The sequence below is a fragment of the Hippocampus comes genome, unplaced genomic scaffold (genome assembly GCF_001891065.2).
Source record: "Hippocampus comes isolate QL1 unplaced genomic scaffold, H_comes_QL1_v1.1 scaffold257, whole genome shotgun sequence".
Lineage (NCBI taxonomy): Eukaryota > Metazoa > Chordata > Actinopteri > Syngnathiformes > Syngnathidae > Hippocampus > Hippocampus comes.
In genome coordinates this window covers 166,856-187,940 of record NW_017804972.1, presented here as the reverse complement: position 1 = coordinate 187,940, position 21,085 = coordinate 166,856, and the positions used below count along the sequence as shown (strand labels likewise).

The following is a 21,085-nucleotide window of genomic DNA, read 5'->3' as shown; positions in this document are numbered from 1 at the left end:
TAACCGTTTCACTAAGAGGAGCGTTATGACTGAAACCATATAAAGAAGTCAAGAATAACTGTTGATTCAACTATTGTTTAAGTTACGATCATGAGGGGTTTGGTAACAAGAAAATGCTTAGAATATATCCATCCATCCAGCCATCCATCCAGTCATTTTTAACCACTTCCTCACAAGGGTTGTGGGGGGTTCTGGAGCCTATCCCAGCTGTCTTCGGCCAGTAGGTGGGGGGACACCCTGAACTGGTTGCCAGCCAAACACAGGGCACACATAGATATACCTGTACAACCATTCACACTCACAATCTCACAGGATGTGTTACATTCACCTATGGTGCATATTTTTGTAATGTGGGAGGAAACCTGAGTACCTGCAGAAGACCCATGCTGGTGCGGGGAGATCATGCAAACTCCACACAGGAAGGCCAGAGCTGGGATCGAACCCACAACCTCTGCACTGTGCGGTTGACACGCTAACCACTCGACCACCGGGCCGCCCCACTTAGAATATATCTCTTATTCATTACATAAGAGAATTTTTAAAAAAATTACATTTTAGAAAGGATCATGGAAGTTGACATGCTTGAGCTGCTTTCGCGGGCCACATAAAATTATGTGGCGGGCCAGATATGGCCCCCGGGCCTTGAGTTTGACACCTGTGCTGGAACCCGATAACAGGATAAGCTGTCCACTGTAGTAACCGCTGTTCCTGAAAGTGTTAATGTACTGTCCCTAAGAACTGGTTTCAATTGCTGGGAAAAATGTCTGATCGGACTCACCAAATCCAACTTGTCTGATTTGAGCCGAATGTAGGGGTCGAGTGTGATCTTAGGTTTGGTCCTTGTGGGTGAACTCTGATTGGTTGAATCTAGAGAGGGAAAAGAAAAGATGGAGTTAAACAAGTGGCTCAAGGACAAGGATAGTATGTGAGCTGATTGGGCAATAACAGACAGGGTATATCACCCGATAATCTGGACTAATCAAGTGGATGTATCTGGATTTTGGAGAAGAGGGTTGTTGCGGTTATCAGGGTTTTTTTTTTTTTTAGTGTGAGGGGGCGGGATGGGGAAAAAAACATGATTAAAAAGAGTGGAGTAGTGGAAAGATGAGTGATTATGTAGATGGGAGCGAGGGAACACGGTGAAAAACAGGAGAGCAGACAGTCAGCGCCTAATACTAATTTGATGAGCTTCCCTGTCCCAGATTTGTGAGTCTGCTTGTTATGGCAATGGCACTGATACTGCCATTGCAGTGTGTGGATGGGTGTGCGGGCGCGTGTGTTTATGAAAGTGCTCAGTCCTTTTGCTGGGAGTAACCTGATAGCAGCGAAAACCTTGCCTCCCTTTCATCCAAAGGATTTAAACTGTCCCACCCCTAACCGGTGGTGATGACTGACAGACCTGCTGCCGTGACAACAGTCTGTGCGTTAAATCCTGCTTGCACACACAGTCCATATGATTCACTTTTCTTTCGTGCAATTAAGGGTGAACATCCACAAAGGCACATTTGACCTTGCGCGAATTATTACGCTTTGAAGAACGTGTGATGGTACGACCTGTGAAAAGTATTAATAGTAATTGTACAAGTCCCGACAACCGTTTGTGACAATTTTAATTTAGATTGTGTGTCCCGGTTGGTCTATTTGTACTGACATTACTAACTTGCCTGATCTTGAACTTTTTCTTGCCTTTTCAACTTGTGATTTTAATCTTTGCACAGGGTTTTAGATTTGAAAAACAAGATACAAATGTGAGGAGAAATTCCTTTCTGTTAGTGGCTCATCTTTAACCGTCCCCCGCCCCCATTGAAACAGTCGCGTGCATATAGGGCTTTACCTATGTCGGCACATGCCGGTTTATCTTTCTAACAGGATTGCATACCACTGATGAGCTGTTGCCCAGCTGTGTTTCAGGATGGGTGACAAAGACAAAGTGTAACAAGACGGCCGTCAGCGAGATCATCTTAAAGAGATGAGCGTGCATGTGTAAGTAGATTTTGCATCAGCTTTGTGTTGTGGCTCTTTAAGTGATGCAAAAATAGTTTGACATGAGAAGTTCTCAAATTGAAATTTCGATTCATTTAATGTGACCAATCAGGGCAACCCAGCCCTCCCAAAACAAACACTGTATTTTGCTTCTGCGTGTGTATCTTGGCACCTCTTTGGAAAGTGCTGACATCTGTCACAGCTAGCAACTGGCTTAACCAATAAGAGTCTGAAAGGGAGCTAAGGGGTCAAACCACCTAGAAAATAACTTGGACTGTGGTAAGCCTTGTCAATAGGATTGGGATGTGAGGCGTGTGGGTTCTGGGACCCACGTGTGACCCTTACCATTGGAGATATTTGTCTGCTTGGCTGTTTGAAGGCAAAATACAAACACAAACATATTAGCCATATGACGCTCACTCTATTTGCATTAAGCCTGTAACCCGATAACATGATAAGCCGTCCACTGTAGTAACCGTTGTCCCTGAAAGGGTGAAAAAAAATACCTTGCAAAAGCGGCTAGTCAATTTTGTCAGTTACACTGTATATTTCATTATTTGTAATTTGACTGAAAATGTCAAATGTTTTTGCATGTTTATCAATAACAATGCAGTCTGACACATGTTATGACTTTTTGACCAATGTACAACTCTTTCATTATATTTATTGTTAAATTATTACTTTAGATGTTAGATTATGAGTCCAACAAGCTCTGGTAATCTTATTCTCTCCTGTATGCCACCTTGACCTGATGAGCGTCAAAGTGGATTCATTTGGTACCATGATGCAGTGATTCCAACCAGTGTTCAAGGGCACATTAGTGCGAGCTCTAAAGCTGTGCCGTGGGAAAATATCAAATGCCACTAAATTGGTCAGAAATGTATTTGTTTAGTATAACAGTTAGTGTATCCATGCCAATTTATCTCGACCAGAAATTTACCGTGACAAAAAGAACAACTAAATGATATTCTATTAGATGGCAGAAAATAAGACTTGTATTAACCACTTTTTGTGACTTTTTTTTTTGTGTGTGTCAGAGGCACACCATCCCCTAAAATAATAATAATAATAATAATACATTTTATTTAAAGTATCCCTTCCTAATGTACGGTAGCCACAATACTGAAACAAACTTTATAGATTTAAAGGGTTATACTGATTGGTAATTTCCCTGAGTATGTCACTAGAACTCCAGCTGTCAATCAGTGTGCTTTAAACTCTGTGCAGGTCAAACTCAGGTCACAGTGCTCTGGCGGAGGGCGTTACATTAATCTTGTCCTCCACACCTAGTGCCAAATCTCGATGTTCCCTGTTTTTCAATTTAGTGATTAGTAACCTCATTGAAAGTGCTTGAATTTATTTGGACTTGCTCCCTTATGAATTTCCCTTAGCAGAAAAAAACAAACAAAAAAATAAATGCTTTTGTTCCTGTCCCATTCTGTCACCAATCTGTATGACTGTTGATTGTTATAGTGGGAGCATTGTGTGGAATGTACTCTATGATAACAGAATCAATCAATCAATCAATCCAATAGAAGTCCAAGATGGCGCCCGAGTAGGCAGCCATCTGCAAGTGCTCTCATGACCCTTGCTTTTTTTGTTGTTTTTCTGTTTGTTTTGTCACTTTGTGTTTGTTGTTACATCGTGTGGACCTGATGTGGACTGTTTTCAGCATTTTTTGGCCACGACATTCATCAAGGAGGAGACTCGGTGCTAGGTGGTTTTGCCTTCTCGGCAGCATGGGTATGCCAGCACTGTTTTTGATTTGGAGGAATGTCGGCGCCATTTGACTGTCATTGCTGGACAGCTCCGGGGGCGCTTGTGTCTTGCGCCTGTAATGGGCATTGTCAATGGACGCTACAGCTTCGTGTTTGCTTTCAAAACTTAGCTTGTAGCAGACGTGCACATTTTCAGCATGACGTCTCTGATCCACTGGTAAAAGGACACTTTGATCCTCTCCTCTTTCATCTATAACTGCTTCAGACAACAAAGTGTATGCAGGAAAGTGGTGAAGATTGCACGACTGTCTGTGTCCTATGTGTTGTGTTGTGTTATTTTTGTTATTTTGACTTCAAGATGGCGCCGCGTGAGTGGCTGCCTTTCCAGCAGCTCCTATATTTTGTTGTTCAACTTCTTCCATTCATAACTTTGCTGCTGTGAATTGGGAATTTCTCCATTGCAAGACTAATAAAGGTTCAAAGGCTAATCAAAGCTGTTTTAGAGTGATTGATGATCATGAACAGAATGAAAGAAATCTATAGGGTGGTAAATAAAAATAATTTCCCCCAGAATTTTTCTTACTTTCTACTCTCTGTACTTTGGAATTTTGGGCTGTGGCGCTCAAAGACACTCACCGTATGTGAAAATCCCATGCCTGGGATACTCAAATAAAATGAACTCTATCATAAATCCACAACAAATGTATTCAGAGGGGATTAAGAATACTTTCTTTCCTTTTAGCAGCAAACCTGGAACATGCCATTTTCATCGAATCTAGGCTCCTACAGCTGTGTCAATTGGTGAACATCTTCAAAAACGAAGTTGAACGATTAAAAACTGCACTTGCAGCAGTGAACTCCGAGTGACCCCCACTAACAGGCTGTGTAGTGGAGATTATTCTACTCTGTTGCGGGTTCAGGTAAGTGGGGCTCACGTCAGGATGTCACCAGAAAACCATTTGAGGGCTGCAGTCAGAGGAAAGATGGTCAGATATGCGGGGTGATCGCTTTTACTCAATTTCTGAGAATATTGTTCCTTCCTCTTTGTATGACTACGTGTGTTTGGTACAAGCCTGTTCTCTGTACTCATGTATTATACAGTAACCTGATTTGGTGGTATCCACACACAAAAAAAAAATCGAACAATTCTCCACATAGTAATTTGATAGCTTGGGATTTCTTCTGATCAGATACTTGTTTTTTGTTCAATAGAAGTTCTCTTATGTTGCTAACAATTTTGCCCGGCATAGTTTTTTGGTGATGACCAAGAGTCATGGTGGCCCTGGCGTGGATTTGCCATGAAACAGCTCGGTGCTATCAATAAGGAAACGACCACAAATAAAAACAAAAGTCTTAGCTGATGTCGTGTTTTATAAAAAAGTGAGTTTCCCAGATGGTGAAACTAAGTATGTTTCAAAGCTAGTCTCACCTCAGACACACTTGGAATCATCGGAAATGGTCAGCACAAACCTCAACTTTTTGTTTTTTTGCGTGACGCCACGCGGAAGGGTTGGTGCTCGCTCACTCTTGGGCTACATCTCGGAGCTATCGCCATTCCGTGATTTGAGACTAACCAATTTGAGAAATGAGACAACCAATGGCGGGTGTGAAAGTACTGGCCACATGAAGCTCATTAGCCCGTAAATATAAAAAGGTAGCTGCTTATAATCTGGAAAATACGGTAAAACCCGATACACAATCTGAATCGTGCCCTCTGCTACTCCAGTCTCCAGCCACAGTGACATTCCTTGCCCATGAACCAGCCAAGTGGAATAACAAATATAAAAATGAACACAAAAGTAATAAAGTTAGAGAGCTCAACATATTTTCCCCAGCAATGAATGACTTTGCGGCCTTTCCTGTGGCATGCATAAAGAAGTCCGTGCTGACCCAATCAAAACACAAAGCGAAGGGAATACCAGTTCAGGACCACAAATAGGTGGTCTATTGAAGGCCTAGACTCAAAACAATGGCATGTGAGATATGAACTGAGACGTCAAATGTCTCAAAAGTTCAACATGGTCATAGACTATTCATTTCAGCAAAATGAATATATATTTTTTTCTTTTGGCATGTCCTGCTGGAGGTAGCCAGAGTGCAACATCCTTTTCCATCTAAACCTCTGCATGCTCCTTTATGACACCAACTACCCTTCTGTGTTTCTTCACTATGTCTATGAACCATCTCTCACGTTTTCCTGTAACTGTATTGCATGGCAGCTCCCTCCTCCTCATCTTACTACCAATAAACTCACTATTTCTATATACTTCTATATACTATTATACGATATACTTCTATATACGTCTATATACTATTTCAGAGGACTATATTGTCCCCTGAAAACCTCCATGTCTGGTGACTCTAACTTTGTCTCCAAAGATTTCCAACCTTGGCTGTCTGTCTGATTATCTAATTTCTTATCCCATCCACGCTGGTTGCTCCTAAGGAGAACCTCAATATCTCTACCTCCAGATATGCATCCTGTTGTGCCTCAAAGCAGTATATCATGGATGGCCTCAAAACGGTCGTGTAAAACATTTCCCTTCAGCCAAGCAAAGACTCTTTTATTACAAAACCCAAATCCAATGAGCTTGAGATTCATCCATCCATCCATTTTCAGCACCGTTTATCCTGAAGAGGGTCGCGGGAAGTTGCTGGAGCCTATCCCAGCTGACTTTGGGCGAAAGGCAGACTACTCCCTGAACTGGTCGCCAGCCAGTCGCAGGGCGCAGATAGAGGCAAACGAACATTCACACCCACATTCATATTATCACTGAGTGGTAACCGATCCCACGCTGCCCAAGTTCCTCCTGCCCACCAAAGGCCTACCTCAGCTCTCTTGTGAAAGCCACACAGCACTCTTTCTTAGCTTCCATTCCTTTCTCTGCTCTGCCTTTATCTTCCTGGCGACCAGTCATCTAACACAATGCCATTTGCTGACAGTCCTGATATAATCACCGATTGTGACATGCCGCTGGGAAGACCTGGAGCCAGACACCTCACCTGCTTGATTGAACACACACCCCCAACTGAGACCTTGAGATAAATTGATTCAATTTACATCCTCACAGCAGACTATTGTTGGATTAACAATTGCTCCCAATTCCTTTTTGACATCGCCTGCACAAGATGTATGTGTACGTGTGCTTCTACCGTCATGTTCCTGCCTCATCTGTAAGAAAGTGTTTCCAACAGCTATTTCCATTCTTTTGCCTAAGTGTAGTCCTGGAGATCCAGTCTGACCATTATTTCTTTTTCATCCCTGTTGCCTTCATCAACATGCCAATTAAAAGCTGTCTCAATCAGGACGCTCTCTGGGCTGCTCTTAACAACATTGTCTTAGTTCCTTCTACACCCGAGAACCGTAAACACTCATAACAATAAACGTGGCAACCCTCAATTTCAATCTTCACTCAATCTGACACTCTTTGCACCTCTGAGACCTGAGACATTCCACCGCCGCCCTTTGGGTTAACAGCGCGGATGACTGTCGGGCTGCAACCGATTTGATATGAAATTCTTTTGATTGTGCTACACAAACACATTTTCTTGCATTGCATTGTAACCTCATTTAGACTTTTCTGTACCATAATAATTGCCGAAAGTTTAAAGTTTGGTAAATCTGGGTGAAATTCTGTTTGAATTGTCACTCCCACATAACATGTATTGAGACCTGAAATATGGATATCCGGCGGACAGATGTCAGGAGAAGGCGAGGACACTGGGGCAGGCTCCTCTGCACAGACCTACAATGAACACACACACACAAATAGTGACACCACATTAAATAATGAAACTCAAAAGAAATAAATATTAACTAGTCTTGAGATTTTTATATTTTTATGGCACTGGAGACAAAAAGTAAACCCATTTTTCTTTTTTGTTGAGTGTATCATTTTTTTCTTTAAGTGAGGTTACAGTGTTAGTCTGCTCCCTGATATGAAAATCCTACTAAAGTTTTGAAGCGCTTCTGCGTCATCTGCAGCAATGAATGCAATGCTGTTAAGATGACAGATTCAATGGGGCTGAATTAAAAAAATAAAAAAAATAAAAAAAATCAGTCATCAAATACTAGATAATACTGAAAATTGGTGTGTTTTCACATGCAAAATAACTGAAATGTATTTCTTCTTAATATATTTTTAGAAAGCAAATGTCAAGAAATGAATTGGACGGGAGGTCCAGAACTGTGAGCTGACCTCGGGTGATCGGATGTGGACTTTTAAACGTCCAGAGTTGGCTGCCGCCCGCTGAACACCATTGTGAAGAGATGTGCTGCTTTGGAAAAGTCCTTTACCTGGGATGAAAGCAATCTCCACTGCACTTTCTTGACTGGGAATATAACAGATACATTGCTCATACATTACTATATGCACAATGAATTAGGTGGAGAGATGTCTGCACTCCACCCACCTGAATTTGGCTTTGTTGAGCATGCTTTTGGCCTCCTCGTGGGTAACACCTATCAAGGACTCCTTGTTAATGGCAATGAGCTGATCTCCGGGCCTGAGACGTCCATCCTGTGTAACCAAGACAAAAAGGCAATGCCTTCAATCTTGAGACAGGCCTCAATTTCCTTCAACATGATGGAATTTACTTAATTTTAAAGTCAGAATGTCGGAATCAGAATCTGATTTACAGTGATCCCTCACTTATCGCGACGAATGGGGACCGAGACCACTCGCGAAAGAGGAAAATCGGCGAAGTAGGTACCCCACCGTGCAGGTGTATCTACATGTGTATGAGTATATATAATATTTATAAGGCCAAATTTAATGGTATACATGCATTAGTAGAAGTAAATGTTTGAAGTAATGAACATTACTTAATGCTACATACTACACACGTGTATAAGATGTATAAGTTAGGTTAGGCTAGTGTATAAATAACAAAATACAGTAAAAATATACATGTCAAGTACAACTTTATTGTCAAATGTGCTGTACAGCACAGATGAAATTTCTTCCCTCTCATGACAACATGCAACAAGAGGAGCCGCTGCGGGTGCCCGCTGCGGGTGTCCCCATCAAAAGAAAAGTTAACATAACATGACAAAATAATACAAGAGAACACATAAGACATAGACAATTGTGCAATCTTAATCAGTTTCCTGCATACACTTTGTTGTTTGAAGCAGTTATAGATGAAAGAGGAGTGAATCAAAGTGTCCTTTTCACCAGTGGATCAAAGACGTCATGCTGAAATGTGCACACGTCTGCTACAAGCTAAGTTTGAAAGCAAAAAAGAAGCTGTAGCGTCCATTGACGAAAAAGAGATTGGCTCTCTTCTCCTGTCCCATGTAAATCCGCTTCAATTCCAAGCGGGCTCCTTTCTTCTCATCGTCAGCTCCTCAAGCCATGCATCCATCCAGCCGCAGACGTCCATCAGCACAGACCTTTCCACTGAACAAAGTGGGGCTGTGAAAATGCTGCCCATTACAGGCGCAAGACACAAGCGCCCCGGGGCTGTCCAGCAATGACAGACAAATGGCGCCAACATTCCTCCCAATCAAAATCAGTGCTGGTACACGGGTGCTGTCGAGAAGGCGCAACCACTAAGCACAGATTCTTCTTCTTTGACGAATGTCATGGCCAAAAATGCTAAAACGGTCCACATCAGGTCCACACGATGTAACAGCAACACCATGTGACAAAACAAAAGACAAAAACAACAAAAAACGCACAGCTCTTGAAGAGCACTTGCTGCCTACTAGGGCGCCATCTTGGAAAAAAAAAGTACTGTATATGTAGTACTGTATATGTGACTCGTTGTTGTTTTGCTGACTTTCGCTGCCCTTTGCAGACCTTTTGTGACATTTTTGCTTTTTTTTTTTTTTTTGGATGAATGCTTTTGAAAAATCCGCGATGCTCTGAAACTGCGAAAAGTGAACCGCGAAGTCGCGAGGGATCACTGTATTGGCAAAGTATGCATGGAACACACAAGGAATTTACTTCCCAGGTCACCTATTTAAAGAGTGACATGAAGGTTAAGAGTTTCACAAGAAGGTCACACACCCTTTACACAGTTTAAAAAATCTGCATCATCGACGGCAACCAAGCCTTGTCAACTTTGCACATCCCATCCCCCTGCGTTGAATTACATCCATCCCGTTTTATCCATGGTTGCTTGAAGGGAGATTGCTGTGGGTGTGCGGAACATAAGAGCTTGAATATTCTTCGTTTTGAGTTATTTAATGAATAAATTCAATTAATTAATTTAGAGAATCATCTACCTCAAAACCGAGTCAACCAGAGTGTTCCAACGTTTTGTTTTGTTTTGTTTTCAAGAAAAAGGCCTAATTTTAAACAGGACTGAATATCAAAATCAGTGCTGGTTGCCCCTGCACAGAGCCTGCACAGAGCCCAAGATTATACTGTATATGATGAAGTTGTCTGTGCAATTCGCCATCTGTTATTGGGATGTGGATATTGAAAGTTAGAGGATGAAAAATGACTAAAATAATTCGCTTCTGTTTCTGTGTGGAGAGAGGTTCGATGTATTGTATCTATTTGGCGGTAATAAAGCAATGTAAATGAGCAGAAACAATTGTAATTGATAAAAGTTAAGCATCCGTCTCGTGTCAAAGATGATAGACAATTCTGAAATAATATCACATACAATATTTTCATAGTCTCAAGGCACTGTGGGAATTGAATCCATAATTTGTTTATGTTGCAGGGCAACATAAACAAAAAGAGCAACACAGCGAACAGTTCCTTCAATACAGAATGCCTTAATTGACCAAAAACGTGACGATTCCCGAATTCTATCGACTCTGCGCTCCTTTATTTGCTTGTCATATTGCCCCGAGTTGTGAAATGAGTAGGCGATAGAGAGGCGTGGAGGATGGGATTTGAAAAGTGGAAGGAGCTGTCGCGAAGAAAGGCAGTGGTATGTGCAAATCATGCAAGAGTGAGTGGGTGGCCAATTGAAACGATGCCCCCCCCCCCACCCCAACATCATCATCATTTGAGTCTGCTGTACCTCTGATACCTCTGAGTAAGCCACTCCAAGGAGAGCTCTCTCATTTCACAACACGGAGCTTTGTAGCATGTCTTACTTTGTACAAAATAATGAGCTACCATAAAAATCTCCCCCACTCAAAATTCGGTTGTCATACTCCCTTTAAAATAGTCATGACTTTACAAACCAAATTTGTGGCCAAAGGTGAGGGTGGAAAGATAGATCGAGCATTTCGGCTCAGTTCACCACACCAGGTTTCATTCAGAATTTGCATCCCTGTGCCTTCTCTATTCTTCCCTCAATCATGAAATGGAACCCAAGATCCTTGAACTCATCCGCTTGGAGCAGGCCACCCTTGTCTGGATGAGAACCCTAAAATATATAGAGGTGATTGTATAAATCGATTCACATTCGGCTGCAAACCACTCCTGTTCGAGTTGAAGATCACAGGCTATTCAAACCAACCGAACCAGATCATTTTGAAAAAGCAGAGACGCAAAACTGAGACAACCAAAACAGACTACCTTAACTCTATGGCAACATCTAGAAATTCTGTCCAGAAATCTTATGAACAGAATCTGTCACGAATGTCAGCAGAATCCAACAACTTGCGAGAAATGAATCCAATTCACTGTTGGCACAGTAGATTTGCAGTTTTTAAAAACTGTGTACTGAAGCTCAAACTAGCACAAAGGCACTGTTGCCTGTCACAAGTGAGCGTACAAAATAAAGACAGCTCAGCAATATACTAATTCTGTAATAAAACCTAACACATTTCAGCTCATAATAATGGCACAGAAAGATATTTGCAGATTATTTACTGAAACACAGAAAAGTTGTGAGCTCAAATAGAACTATAGTACTGTATTGGAACATCAACAGCAGTGTACTCAATGTGCACCGTTGTTGCCACTAATCTGCAGTGATTATTATTGGGGCATTGTTATTGTCATTATTTTACACTCAAATAGGTCAAGTATTTTAAATATGTGGTGTCACCTTGGTTTTCTGGAGGCGATTAGCCCATGACAAGCATAATCCTGTTGAATATTTACAGTTCCATTCCATGGTGAATCTTATGTTAAATAGTGCTTGGATGTGTTTTGGCCTGCATGTTGTTTTGGTGTCAGGTTCAGTATATGAGCCCAGAGACCCAGAACAGACACAGCAAATCAAGTGTGAAGGTCAGCAGGAAAGGCCCGCTTTAAGAATCGCTCTGCTGCTGCTGCCCCTCCATCTTGCACCCACAGAATTTGACAACAATACACTACCAAACTGAGCTATCATATGTGTACACGAGAGGCACACCATTTGGTTTTATTGAGGAAGTGATAGTTGTTCAAACTAGAAAACAAACTGCTTTCCAATTTTGATTTATTATGAATCGTGGATGGAGCTGCCAGTCTTAGAAACAAGATCAGAAACATGCAACCTTAACATGACTCAGCTGTATTTAATGTTAATCCCTGGCCAAAGCTGGATAGATCTGCACATGCAGTATTTTATTCCCTTCTTCAGCTCTGCCTTATTCTGCGGAACTCATTATTTGACAAGCGTCCCACCTCTGCTGCACTGCATCCATCTATGGTTCTCTAGATGTCTTTACCCTTTTGAGTTTACAGTCAAAAAAGTCATTTCATGTTTTAATTCTCCAGTTTAAAAAAAAAAAAATCTGAAAATCTAAAAAATTTTTTAAAAAACCAAAACACATAAGTATTCACATCTTTTGCCACAGTCCTCAAAATTGAGCTCAGGTGCTTCCAGTTTCAACTCATCAACCTTGAGATGTTTCTGCAGCTTAATTGGAGTCAACTAGTGGTAAATTCAGTTGATTGAACGTGATATGGTATTGCACACACCTTTCGATATCAAGTTCCACAGAGCACAAACCAAGTATGAATTCAAATGAATTGTCTGCAGAACTTTGAGACAGCATTGTCTTCAGGCACGGATCTTGGGAATGGGAAACAGAAACATCTCAGCTGCTTTAAGGTCCCAATGAGCGTCCTCCAACAACTGGAAATGGAAGAAGTTCCACAATTCCGTCCTAGATGGCTCCACCTTTTCTCCATGGAAAGAGAAGAACCTTCTTGAAGGACAACCTTCTCTGCCCCACGCCACAATCAGGCTGAGATGAAAGAATGGCAAGATGGAAGCCGGCCCTTACTACAAGCTATATGATGGCAGAAGGCCTGCAATTGGCCCAAAGGCAACTGAAGAGCCGGCTCTCTGACCAGACGAGAGAATTTCTGGTCTGATGAATGAAAGATGAGAACCTTAGATATCATGTTTGGAGGAAGCGTGGCATTGCTCGTCGCGGGCACGGAGAGAACATGCAAACTCCACACTGGAAGGATGGAGCCTGGAATCGAACTCTGACCTCTGTACTGTGAGGTGGACGTGCTCACCAGTCAACCAACATGCCGCTGCTCCGACTATCAACCTTAGTTTATTAATCTGAGCTCTGTTCACCTTTCAATTGCACTGCACTTATTTTTCCCTTGTGTTCTGGCAGCACTTTTTGTGGTATCGTATTTTCCGCACTAAAAGGCGCATCTAAAAGCATTCCATTTTCTTAAAAGCTAACAGCGCGCCTTAAAATCCGATGTGCCTTGTGTATGGTCATTACGGTAATATTTTGACCCCAAAATGGCTCCTTGCTCGAGACATGCTGACAACGCAGAGTTCAAACTTAAGGCGATCAGTTACGCAGTTGAACACGGAAATAGAGCAGCGGCAAGAGAGTTCAACGTTAACAAGTCAATGTTATAATTTGCTGTTGGTTAAGTGAACTGTGTCGCTGCTTTATTAAATAAGTTTTACTGACATCTGATCGTTCTGTTGGTGTTTCCTTGAGCGTAGCTACATCTAGTGGATGCATTGTAGATTGCATCTCATAATGCGGTGCGCCCAATGTATGAAAAAATTACATAATAGGCCATTCATTGAAGGTGCGCCTCATAATCCAGTGTGTCTTTTAGTGTGGAAAATATGTTATAAATGTTCTACTGCGCATGCCCTTTTATTTTATCAATCTCATTATTCATACTTGAGTCTGTTTTTTGGGGCTCTTCAGTCACAACTTTAGCCACACCCAACAGATTAAGGTAAAGATCCATCCATCCATCCATTTTCCGATCCGCTTGATCCTCACAAGGGTCGCGAGGGGTGCTGGAGCCTATACCAGCTGTCTTCGAGCAGTAGGCCGAGGACAACAGAGATGAACAACCATCTACTCACACTCACACCTAGGGACAATTTAGAGTGTTCAATCACCCTGCCATGCATGTTTTTGGAATGTGGGAGGAAACCGGAGTACCTGGAGAAAACGCACGCCGGGATCGAACCCGTGACCTTTGCACTGTGAGGTCAACGCACTAACCACTCAACCACCGGGCAAGGTATAGATGAATGCAATAATGTGCAGAGGCACTTTGGATATTAGTTTTCTCGAGAGTCCTCTTGACTTCGGACTGTCCCAATGGTTCCTTTTTCAGCAAAACACAAACCCAGTCAAGACATGAAAGAAAGTGGTTTCAGAACAACTCCGTGAACGTCCTTGTGAGCCAGAGTCCAGAGTTGAATTCTCAGTGACAAAGTAATTCTTTCTCCGACTTTGCCAAGAGGAGCTTTGAGGACACAAAGCCAAGAAACTTTAGTCCTGAATCTCAAGACAATAACAAAGGTCGATGCTGTTTCCATTCACCCATTCTCTGAATTAGTATTTATGTGCATTACATTGTTCACGGCATGAAGATGTATGCTAGCTACAAAAAGAGTAAAGAGAGTTGAACTTTTGAATCTTTGATTCGCTCCACGATTCATTTAGAAGTGGTTCATAGTAAACGCTGTGCTCACAGACTTCAAAGCATTTCTTTTAATTTGAGAATGAGGTGTTCCTCAATTATCTGGATCAATCAAAAATACATACAGATTACCACAAAACTGTTTTCAAAATAAAATTGTAGACCCGTGCCTCTCATTTTAGTCAACTGAGTTTTGGTCAATGAGTGTATCAGGCCGCTGGCCCTCTCACTTACCCGGTGACAGTCTCCACCAGACAGCACCTCCTGAATGAAAACTGCTGGGCCATCAGGGCGGTTGGATCCACCTCCTAGGGTGATGCCCATACTGCTGGATCGGGTCACAGAAATGAGTTGAATCACTCCTTCACCTGGGTGACTGAGAACATGAATACATCATCATATCAAAGTTACAAAAGGAGCTATGTTTTTGTAAACGGAGGAGAGTGTCACATTTTGAACTCATCTGACCTGAGTGAGCGCAGTATCGGTCCGCTGTTGTTGTACATGTTCTGAGAGCCAGCTGGGCTTAACAACAAAGGACTCTGGGAGCGAGATGAGGAACCAGATGACGTACTTTCCAGGTAACGACCTCCTTGGGATATGGAATAAAGGACAAAGAATTTTAGAAAACCTTCGTAGTAGGTGCATTCAAAGGCTTCGATTTTATTTCGTATTGTAACAGAAATAACCTAACAACACAATGTCAGATTCCTGTGTCTCCCCCACCCCGCTACAGACCCAGGACTCAAAAAAGTCCAAAACCTTTATGACAGATGAGAAGCAACTGACCCAGCGTCACCCAATGCGGCAAGAAACACTCCACCCTTCTCCCTTTGTCTGAACAGAATAATAATAATAATAATAATAATAACAATAATAATAATAATAATAATACATTTTATTTGTGGGCGCCTTTCTAAGCACTCAACAAGCTTACAACAAGCAGTTAAAAACACAAATACAATGTTAAAAACAACATCAAATAAAATAAGATAAAATAAAACAAAATAGAGATAATGGATTTATGGTCAGAGTGAATAAGCTTGTCTAAACAGATGTGTTTTGAGGCTGGATTTGAAATGTGTTAATGAGTCTGTGTTACGAAGGTCAGCGGGCAGTGTGTTCCAGATCTAGGGAGCAGAGCGACTGAAGGCTCTGAAGGAACTGTTTACACTCACAATAAAAATGTGCTGGAAATGAGTGAACTTGTTTTCAGCAGTTGACGACATGTTATCGCATCACTGACCCTAGGCAATATGTGTTAACGTATAAAGCATAATATGAACAGCAAGTGTGGAAGTTACAAAGCCCTCTTTTCCTGCATTTCTTCTCCTGAACACTTGTTTCTTTCCGTTTGGTCTCTGCTCGGTGTGTTTTTCAAAGCTGCCGCCCAAACTTTGTTTTTTCCTCCTCCCACTGCATTCAACGTCGATCAAAATAATGTTGTCGTTGTCCATAATTTTATACTTCTACTCTTGCCTCAACCTTTCTCCAACCTGCTCCTCTTGTGCTTCAGAGACAAAGTGGCGTGAAATGAAGGAAACAAGACCGAACAAGCAACAACTGAAGGTAGCTATAGTGAAGGAATTTAACCACTCATTGACTTGCAGACAATTTTCATCCTAGTATTACAAAGTATTGTCCAAATATTTTTCTGAAAACGTATATGTCAATGGTTGGCGCAAATAAATAATTGAATGAGGAAAATTTGGGCATTAAAAAAAAAAAAAAAATTATAAAATCTTGGATCTATTGACCTGACCTTCAGCAGTCACATTATCCCTCTACAGGGAATTTAACACAGGCGTGCAGCTACAATATTTAACCCTTTCAGGGACAGTGGTTACTACAGTGGGCAGCTTATCATGTTATCAGGTTACAGGATGCATGAAAGGGTTAAATGTATTTTAACTAGAGCTGTCAGTTTAGCGTGTTGTTATCGGCATTAATTTAAATGAATTTGAACGTGATGAAATTTTTTTCTCGCGAGATTAATGCGGCAACACGTCACAGCAGATTTTACGTTGCTCTATAAATAAACCGGAAACAAAACAACAAGCGCGCTGCACAAGTCCACGCCCATGTCTGTTTTGCCAGCCATGGCAGCGCGAGACACCGAAAACGGATACTTAAAGAGTTTATGAATGGAAAGTTTACTTTTAAAAAGTTGCTAGATTGTTCCACTGACAAGACCAAAGTTACCTCTGTGTTTTGCAGTCGTAAACTGAGCTATCATCATAGCACGTCAAGTCTGAAATACCACTTAATGGCCAAGCACATAGCTGATGTGAGTACTCCGCCCCCTCGTCTAAGACAGACAGCTATGGATCATTTCAAAGCGAAGAAAATGGATCACACGACGAAGAACAAATTTGCTGAAGCCATAGCGAAATGTATGGCTACTGCGTGCAAGCCTGTCAACATTGTCCACAGCTCGACTCAAGCTGAAATCATTCGCATTGCATCTAACGACTCCACTACGGACTGCCAGCGAGAGCCTCCATTACAAGTTGTGTACAGAGATTGTACGTAGCGGAGAAGGCTAAGGTACACCAAGCGGGAGAAGACACTGTTTCGGGAGAAAAATAAGAGACTAGGATGATGAGCCTCTGGTGAATAAAGAGCAGGTAGCCTGTTGAGTACGATGTATGCCACTGACGCGATTGTTACTTGTTTGGAACTATTTTGTGTGGAAGGTTACCGTGTTCCATGTCCATTTCAATAAAAGGGGTGGAGCTTCTCTGTGTTCGTCTGACAGTGACGGTGCGCTGAGGCATGTCGAGAGTTCAGCGGTGCAGTCATAGCGACCACACTGAAAATAAAACGTCTCCAGTGTTGTGCCTCGAACCAAGTGTAGTCTTCCGAACAGGGGTGTAGTCCACCCACTTCTCCCGACGCCACATTCAATTTTTATTGTAATGTTTGTTGATCATTGTTCTAATGCGAGTTATGCTTAATAACGTTGGCCTGTGATTATTTTGGAGAAGTAAAACATTAAATTTAACGTTAGTTCAACTGGTGTTGCCTATGATTGATGTTCTGAATGTATATATAGAACATCCCAGAATCGCGTACACCCACTTAAAAAATCCCCACTACACCACTGCTTCCGAAATGATGTCGACACAAAACCATAAAGAGACTTCCGCCCAAGAAGGACCAACAGAATCAACATAGCCTGACTGCTGTGGTCAAAGCAAACTTGAGAAAAACGAAATATGCAACCATGGCTTAAATCCACTATAGGCTGAGTACTAGTTTACCTTAGATGTGCACTTTATAATTTTATATTGCTCTGTTTTGATTCCCTAAAAAGAGCTGTTAAAGGAGCTGTTGTGTGGCAAAATATTTTTTTTCACTGTTGTTGATAGACAGTAATATTGTGTGAGAGATTATGTGTGAATAACTGCTCCAAGTGAAAAATGTTCATGTAAAATTGAAAATCGAAATTGTTGTTTCAGTAAATATTTGCATTTTGCACATAGAAAACTGATCCATGATTCCATGTTGATGAAAGTATTAAAACAGGAAAAATAGGACAAAAAATATAAAAGGAAATTCAGAAACGATAAAAAATGTGAGTAATCACGATTAATTATGAGTTAATTTGAGTTAATTATGACAGTTGCATTTTTAATTCGATTAAATATTTTAATCGTTTGACAGCTCTAATTTTAACATTATGCTGCTTGTGTAAAACTCACTAAATGACCCAGAATACTTCACTGATAAGTGTTGTGACATTATGAACAAAGAATCGCTCTTCAATTTACTGACTCAGGTTGGCTAATCATTCCCAGTGTGCAAATATATGGGGAAGCAGCATTTTGATGTCATGATGTCAAAACCCAAACCTCAGATCTCCACCTGCTGCGCAGAAAACACAGTACTGTTCTTCAGCCTGTTTTAGCAAATCTGTACCAGCCAGCTGCCTCTTTTACCAAAGAAACAGATGTTGGCAATTGTGTAACGGACAACTGCACTTGTCCTAAACCATTCTTAAAGCTTGACTGAGTCCATTTAGCCTTTGGGCTCAGAACTTTGAACAAAACACAATTTTTTTTTTGCTGTATTATGGTCCGTCCAATGCTCACAGCAATTTTCTCTCACATGCAATGATTTCATAAGATCATTGATCAGTTGAGCACAAGCGACATTGTACAAACAGGACAGAGCAGAGCCTTTCTTACCTTGCTGTATTGGAGAGTTGCGTGTTGATCCTGTGCTACCGTTGGAGCCATATTTTTCCATTAGGTCAGCAAATTCTTTCCTTTCCAGGGGAACAAAGTGTGAAAGTTCACCGGGCATGGACATGAAAATCTACATTTCGAACCCTGTACCTCTGCACTGTGAGGCCGACACGCTAACCAGTCAACCGTCTTGAACAAAACCAGCATTAAAAAATGACTGATAACTGAGGAGACAAAGTGGCATATTTCATGCCTCACCACACAGGTGACTGGTGCCGGTGGGCTGCATGCATGACCCCTTAAAACATGATTACTGAAGACTAAGTCAATGGAAGCATGAAAATCCTGCAATTAGTTTAAAGCAGGGGTGCCCAGACTTTTTGGACCGAAGATCTACTTTTCGATCAACTAACCTCCTGGGATCTACACTTACCGGCGCGCGTGTGCGCACGCGCGCACACACACACGCGCGCGCACACACACACACACACACACCATGAAGAGAAACAGCCTGAAACTGAGGCATACGATGCACTTTTGCAGCCTGTTAACTATTGTAGCCCACACGTACCGTTTTAAAGTGCTTCCCTGGGCCCTCCTAGATTCCTATTCTTTGCCCGTGCCCTCGGTGAATTGTACACGAAGCAAACTCTGAATGAGAATAATTACAATAAAAGATAGAGCGCAACAGCTCTGATCACAAGCTGCAATTGCAGACTGCTGAGCGCTAACAACTTCCAGTGACGTAATCACGCACCACCGTAAATTCAAGATTTACCTGCTTAATTTTATTTTTTAAATATATATATATTTTTTTGTGAAAACGAGACTGATAGGATGATTAGTGTGCAGCGTACATTAACACAAAAAAATATATTACTAACATGTACAAAGACACACAAATGGTTGTTTGTTTTTTTCCCCCTCAACACTCCTCGGATCTACTTGGGACCTGTCTTAGAGCTACCGGTAGATCAGGATCGACATAATGGGCACCCCTGATTTAAAGGATCTTTTTTCATTATAACTTTGAGATGACCAGCACAATTAAGACCCTACTATGAAGACGCAATAAATACATGTAGAGTAGCTTATATAAAACTACATGGAGCTCTACTTACTTTGCTTCTTCGTCCCTGGCGATAAGAAGTCGCATGTGATTGGTTGCTGAGGCTGCTCTCAAGATGTCCACAGCTCTGATGAAAACAAGGCAATTGTCATGACTCTGTTCAGTTTGGTTTCTAATTCCAACTGGAGTGGTGGGCAGCGCCCTACAGCGGTGCACCTGTCACGCATCATAATCATCCATTTATAAAAGGACTGCCGAACCGCAACAGGATAATCTGACCATGGAATTTGTAGATTCAGATCAAGCAAGTTTTGGCAAGGACAATCGGTGGGACGGGCAGGAGTCTGCGCTCGCAGAGCTCCATGACGTGGCTCACTGGTTTGAGAAGTTGGGTACTCGCGTAGCGCAAGTAAGTCCTGAATCCCTGACCCTGCAGAGGAAAGTCCCAAACCATTCTCCAAGATCATTGCATCGTGGGGGCGTTGAGGTGGGAGAGAGAGCGGATGATCCAGGAGGTTCAAGATGGAACTCCTGCTGGATGCCCCACAGGAAAGGTATACGTGCCCCCACAACTGCAATTGGGTGTGTTGCAGTGGGCTCACATGTCCCAAGTGCCTTGCAATTCCGGTGTTAACTGCACTTTTCATCTAATCTCTCAACGATTTTGGTGGACAGAACTCAAGAAAGATATCCTGGACTTCATCAAAACATGCTCCGCCTGCTCCACCAACCACCTACTGCGTTGCTTCAAGCATTACCGGTTCCACCTCGACCTTGGTCCCACATCTTCGTGGATTTCATCATAAGATCTTCCTCCATTACGAGGCAAGTCTGCCATTCTCACCATTGTTGACCGGTTCTCAAAATCAGCTCACTTCATCGCTCTGTCCAAGCTACCATCCATCCGCTTTAGAGACCGCCAACCTTCTCCTCAATCACATCTTCTGTCTTCATGGGATCCGGTCCACAATTCATCTCCCAGGTTTGGAGATGTTTCTGCCTGGGAGCTACTGCGAGCCTGTCTTCAGTGTACCACCCTCAATAAAATGGACAAACAGAATGTGGTGTTGCGTATTTTTGTTTAAATAAACCATTTTTGTTCAATTCCATCTGAGTCCACATTTTGAGAGTCCAATTCTATCCTGAACCCTTCACAAAAATATAAAGTGTAAATAATAATGTGTGTGAAGGAGAGTAGTCAGATTTTACTGGTTTACCTGTCACTTGTGACACCTATTAAACTTTCTCCATTAACCTCCAAGATTTGGTCTCCTGGCAACAGGTTTCCTGTGGGAAGTAAAATACAGGTCATTTATTCATGTCCAACTGATGGAGCATCAGCAACAGGATTGTCTT

At 41.9% G+C, this 21,085-nt stretch overlaps 1 protein-coding gene across 2 annotated transcripts in view; it reads right to left on the bottom strand.

Moving 5' to 3' along the window:
- The window catches only part of LOC109529110 (syntaxin-binding protein 4), a 55,522-nt gene that overhangs the window by 13,401 nt on the left and 21,036 nt on the right, over window positions 1-21,085 (bottom strand). Inside the window, exons 4-13 of one of the 2 annotated variants that reach the window (XM_019892287.1) lie at window positions 20,947-21,016; window positions 19,782-19,856; window positions 18,661-18,740; window positions 14,939-15,062; window positions 14,705-14,846; window positions 8,115-8,221; window positions 7,901-8,033; window positions 7,375-7,447; window positions 2,329-2,352; window positions 779-867 (exon numbers count right to left, since the gene is read on the bottom strand). In XM_019892287.1, coding sequence (XP_019747846.1) covers window positions 779-867; window positions 2,329-2,352; window positions 7,375-7,447; window positions 7,901-8,033; window positions 8,115-8,221; window positions 14,705-14,846; window positions 14,939-15,062; window positions 18,661-18,740; window positions 19,782-19,856; window positions 20,947-21,016 — 917 coding nt within the window. The remainder of the gene's footprint in view (window positions 1-778; window positions 868-2,328; window positions 2,353-7,374; window positions 7,448-7,900; window positions 8,034-8,114; window positions 8,222-14,704; window positions 14,847-14,938; window positions 15,063-18,660; window positions 18,741-19,781; window positions 19,857-20,946; window positions 21,017-21,085) is intronic. The other variant, XM_019892297.1, reaches the window with a different exon arrangement.